The 5,177-nt window shown below is 48.4% G+C and overlaps 1 protein-coding gene across 1 annotated transcript in view; it reads right to left on the reverse strand.

Annotated features, from left to right (window-relative positions):
- ATP2C2 (ATPase, Ca++ transporting, type 2C, member 2) overlaps positions 1-5,177 on the reverse strand; it is a 41,729-nt gene that overhangs the window by 30,221 nt on the left and 6,331 nt on the right. The window contains exons 5-7 of the mRNA XM_014536793.1: positions 4,329-4,364; positions 4,164-4,225; positions 870-978 (exon numbers count right to left, since the gene is read on the reverse strand). Of these exons, the coding sequence (XP_014392279.1) occupies positions 870-978; positions 4,164-4,225; positions 4,329-4,364 (207 nt within the window). The remainder of the gene's footprint in view (positions 1-869; positions 979-4,163; positions 4,226-4,328; positions 4,365-5,177) is intronic.

A 5,177-nucleotide genomic window follows, 5' to 3' on the forward strand; every position in this document is an offset into this window, starting at 1 on the left:
ACACACACACACACACACACACACACACCCCGCCTGGTCCCTGCCCTACCCAGAGATCTGAAAGTCAGGACAGAGAGGCAGAGAAGCCTGAGAGGCCCTCTGGCCCTGCCTCGACTTCAAAGCCTGGCCAGCATGTTGTAAACGCAGGGCCCAGGAGTTGGCTCCTGGCCTCCTCACCTACTTCTGTCCCCCGCCCTTCACACCACCTTTTAACAGCCTGCTATTAACCCTCCAATTCCTGAGAAAATAAATAAATCGGGCAGATAACCTGTGCTTAATCCTCTATCACTAAACGCTTTGAACAATTCTTAGGCATTATTGGAAAGAGTCATAAAATAGATTACTCCCATCAACAGATTCCTCTGAACTTGATTTAACCTTTGCTTTCACAGAACCTGGCACCCACAAAGGTTAGGGAAATAGCTTGCCTACACCCCATGTCCCCAAACGGAGCAACCGTAAAAAGCTTGTGCTACTTTTTATGTCTGCATCGGTCTGGTTCCCTTCTCGTTCCTCAGCAGTTGCTATCACTCTTTCTGACATCAGTGCGGCTGTTTCTGGAAGGAACTCTTGCCTCATTCCTCAACCCCACCCTGATTCAATTTGCTGCTGCAGTCTGTATAAACTAGAGTTACGCAACCACAATGTGTTAGGCTTATAGCTAAAATGAGAGTACTTGATTTGTGAAATATAATTTGAGGAGCTTTGTGCTTAAAATTAGCTTGTTTGCTAACTCCCTGGCTTTTTTGGTGCATGTGTGCACATGTGCGCGTACACGTGTGTGTGCACGGGTGTGTGTGAGAGAGAATGCCCGCCTCCGAGAAGCTAAGCGTCTGCATATCCCACCGACCAGGGCCTGGGACCCTCACCTCAGTGAGACGGATGTCTGCAGGGATCCGGTCTCCAATGGAGAGAGACACGATGTCCCCGGGAACCAGGTCTCGCGCCAGCAGGTGCTGGAGCTTTCCTTCTCTTATGCTGCATTTGAAACAGTAAAAAGCCAAAGCACGCATGTTAACATCCCAGTTTTATGCACTTTGATAAATGTGAGCAAAGATGATGGAAACACACTTTCCCTTTCAGGTATGGACAAACCTTTGCGGTGTTGTTATTTTTTAAACTCATGTATCCTAGGAGATGTTTGGGGAGCGTGTGTGGCTTCTGGGAGACCCTGGTCCTTGTCTGAAGTGCGGAGCTTCCCCTGTTTGGACACCAGGCTGGGCCACACGGCCTCCAGCGCCTGCAGCTCTAGGTCAGCGGTGCTAAAGCTTCCTTAATGGAGGCAGTAGCTTGTGTCCTCAGAGGAGACACCACCCGGGTGTGCAGAGCCCGTCTTGAGAACTCAGGGATGGCAGAGCCTCGTCGGAGCAGGAGGAGCATCTGAAGTGTCCGAGCAGCCCAGGACCACCCTCCCACGGGGCCAGGGCCATTGCTCACGGCCATCCACCTCTAGACAATGGATGTGCTTCTGTGCACAGGTTGCAACTGCAATCCCACCACACACCGCCCTCCTCCAGTGGCCTCCCAGCTGGACTCCTGCCTCCCCTCTGGCTTCCTCAACTCATCCCGCACACAGCAGAGAGCTCTTAGAGCACAAAATCAAACCCTCCAGTGGCTCTCTGATGACCTTGCAATCAAACCCAAAAGCCCTGCTAAGGCCCTCTCGATCCAGACTCGTCTCCTCCTCACACCGGCCAGCCCCTGAACACACCCAGCTCTTTCTAGTCTCAAGGTCATTGGTGACCTTGAATGCTGGAGCAGGCATTCCCCTCCTCCTTGATAACAGAATTCAACCTTGTTCCGGTGTCTACCCTTCCCCCCACAACTGTGTGCTCCAGGGATGGGTCTTGACTGGCTGAGATCACCGGAGCGATCCCACCCCCTGCCCAGGATTGGCTTAGGCACAGGCATGTTTTGTAACACTGGCCTTTGAGACATGAGTGGACATTCTGATGGGGCGCATGCACCTGTAAACACACACACACACACACACACACACACACACACACAGCCTCGTCTCCTGTTTGATCCTTCATGTCTGGCTGTGATGCTGGAGCTGTTGCAGCATCTAGGACAGTGATGGCGAACCTGTGACACGCGTGTCAGAGGTGACATGCGAACTCATTTTTTTGGTTGATTTTTCTTTGTTAAATGGCATTTACATATATAAAATAAATATCAAAAATATAAGTCTTTGTTTTACTATGGTTGCAAAGATCAAAAAATTTCTATATGTGACACGGCACCAGAGTTAAGTTAGGGTTTTTCAAAATGCTGACATGCCGAGTTCAAAAGGTTCGCCATCACTGCTCTAGGACCATGAGGGGAACCAGCCAGAGAACAGTCCACAAGCTGAGGATGGCAGAGTAAAGACATTAAGACGACCAGGTCCTTGGTGCCAATATCTTCAATTAATTAACCCCACTGCCCGCCCCCCTCAGGCCCCTTGCCATGAGACAACACAGTTTCCTTGTGGTTTGTGCAGTTGAGTTTTCTGTTCCTTGTAGCCAAGAGCACCTATCAGATACACGGCGGCTGTTCCCTCAGCTCTTCCCAGGGCTGGCTCCTTATCTTTCTCGGGTCTCAAATGTCGGATCAGGGGGCCTGGCCTCCAGCTATTTGAAGTTGTCCCCACTCCTCCACCAGCCACCACTGTACCTCTGTAGGGATTTTTGTTTGTTTGTTTTGGTTTTTGTGGGGCTTTGGGTGTTGAGGGGTCTTGTTGGTTCTAATGCACCTAATCATGTTCACCGTTATAACCCAGCACTATTTTTCCCAGCACACAGTAGGTGCTCAATAAATATTTAACGGCTGCACAAAGGGTGGAGGTAATGCAGGAAGGGTCTGCATGGCAGGTGTTTCTCCTAATTTGTAAAACAGGCCTTGGAGACCCAGAGAGTGAGGCTGCATATCTGCGATGCTCTTTCAACTCTGCCAGGCTGCCTGCCACCGCTGTTCCTGAGAATAAAATGTCTTTTAGGAGCAAAACTTCTGAGGACATCAATAATGTATCTATTCACCTAAAAGGTCAAGACTTGATATTTAAACTTAATATCACATCAAACCACATCAATCATTTACGCATCCCTTTGCTCACAGGATTAGGCCACACATCACACACCTGGATTTCTGACAGCCTTATTCATCCCCTCATTAAGCCCAGACATTTTTACTGTCCCCAGTGACCCTTCCAGCATTGATTCATCCTCCCTCGTGCCTCCACATAGCCTTTTTGTCTCTATTTCGTTATTCATTATTCTCTGCCTATGTTACACACACACACACACACACACACACTCTCTCCTGATTCCTTGAGAGGTGGAACTCTATTTCACAAGATCTTGCTATCCGCCAGCCCTGTGGCTCAATGGTGCCATATACACTCAATATATGCTAAGGTTCTTTCCCCAGAATTATCCTTCAGAAAATAGGTACTGTATGCTGAAGTCCTTCCAAAATACCTCAGGTCACATTGTAAATACCTCTGCCACATTTCAAATCCTCAGTAACCATATTTGACTGGACATGTACTGGACAGCACAGATTACAGAACATTCCAGAAAGTTCTACTGCACAACACTGTGCTAAGCAGAAATGCCCACGAGGTATTGCCAGATATTTTTTTGTCTTTTTCCTTTTTAAATATCATTGGTAAGGGCTGCGTGATCACAAGCAGCAACGTGGAAATGCCTGGACAGGAGAGAGACTGGTGGGCTGCTAACCAACTCCCTGGAATTCATTCCCATGTCATCCCACCCTTCAACCCATGTCCTGATGCCTCGGCTTGTTAAAGCCCCGCATCTCAGCCTCTTGAGTTCACCCTTTGAGAATCCAATGAAACCTCTGAATGCTCTTTTGGGAAAACGCAGTTTTGCACAGTGTACGACGGGTTTCAGGGGCACCCTCTTCCAGAAGCCATTTCCATCATCCATGGCCCCCAGGCCAGGCACCCTGACTAGATGCTAATGACAGACTGGAAGCCCAGAGAAGTCGAATGACACGCCCAACGACTCAGGTAATCCACTGGCAGGATGACCAGCCCAGAACCCCAGTACAACATGGTTTCCCATGTCACCCTACAAGGGATACAAAGTGTGCCAAACTCACCACCAGCCCACTGGCTCCCCTGATGAGCCAAAAAGTCCCAGGGGTCTCTGACTTACCAGTTACATTCGGGAGGTACCAGCTTGGTCAGCTCTTCCAGAGATTTCTCCGACCTGTACTCCTGGCAGGAAGCACATCAAACATGCTTTTCAAAGGTGGGGATTCCACAGAGCTCCCACCACGCCCTGTCACCCCAACCGGGTCCTCGGAAAATAAATACACACCTGGATGAAGGCGACAGTGACCACGATCAGCACGGCCTAAGGAGCAAACGGGAGGGGCGTTAACACCGGCTGTGCAGCGCATGAGTCCAGGGAGTGAGGGGAGGTCATTGTCTTTCAAAATATATCTCTTTTTTGTTTGCAAAATAAGTGTACTGTGCAGAAACGTAGAAAAGAGATAAGCCAGAAAAGAGCAGCAAAATCACCCCAAGTCCTACCATGAGAGGTTCACGTTGTGAGGTACCCCTTTAGATTTTTCTGCATAGACACACTTATCACACAGGGTCCTATAGTGTACACATATTCTTTTACAAACTGCCTTTTCACTCAACAGCATCCTGTAAACACCATTCCACATCAGAAGGTGTGGCTCTAACCCAGCCTTTTAAACAGAAGCAGCAGATTTCACGGTGTGGAATGAGTCCGTGTTTGTATTTTGGGAGTGCTTGATGGATAGAGAAAGCCGGAATGACATCCATCAAAAGGGGTTCGGCAGAAGCCAGACATGAGGTCACATATTGCGTGGTTACATTCACATAAAATATCCAGGACTGGGGACTCCACAGAGACAGAAAGCAGACTGGTGGTTGCCAGGGGCTGAGGAGGGGAGATGGGGGCGACTATAATGGGTATGGGGTTCCCTTTGAGGGCAATGAAAATGTTTTAGAACTAGATAGAGATGGTGGTCATACAACATTGTGCATGTACGACACGCACTGCATTGTTCACTTTAAGATGGTTGATTTTTTTATTATGTGACTTTTCACCTAAATTTAAAAAAAATTTTTTTAAGGCACTCAGTGGTTCTCTCTAGGTAACAGATTACAAACAATTTTTCTTTTTAAATATATA

The sequence above is a fragment of the Myotis brandtii genome, unplaced genomic scaffold (assembly GCF_000412655.1).
Source record: "Myotis brandtii unplaced genomic scaffold, ASM41265v1 scaffold165, whole genome shotgun sequence".
Lineage (NCBI taxonomy): Eukaryota > Metazoa > Chordata > Mammalia > Chiroptera > Vespertilionidae > Myotis > Myotis brandtii.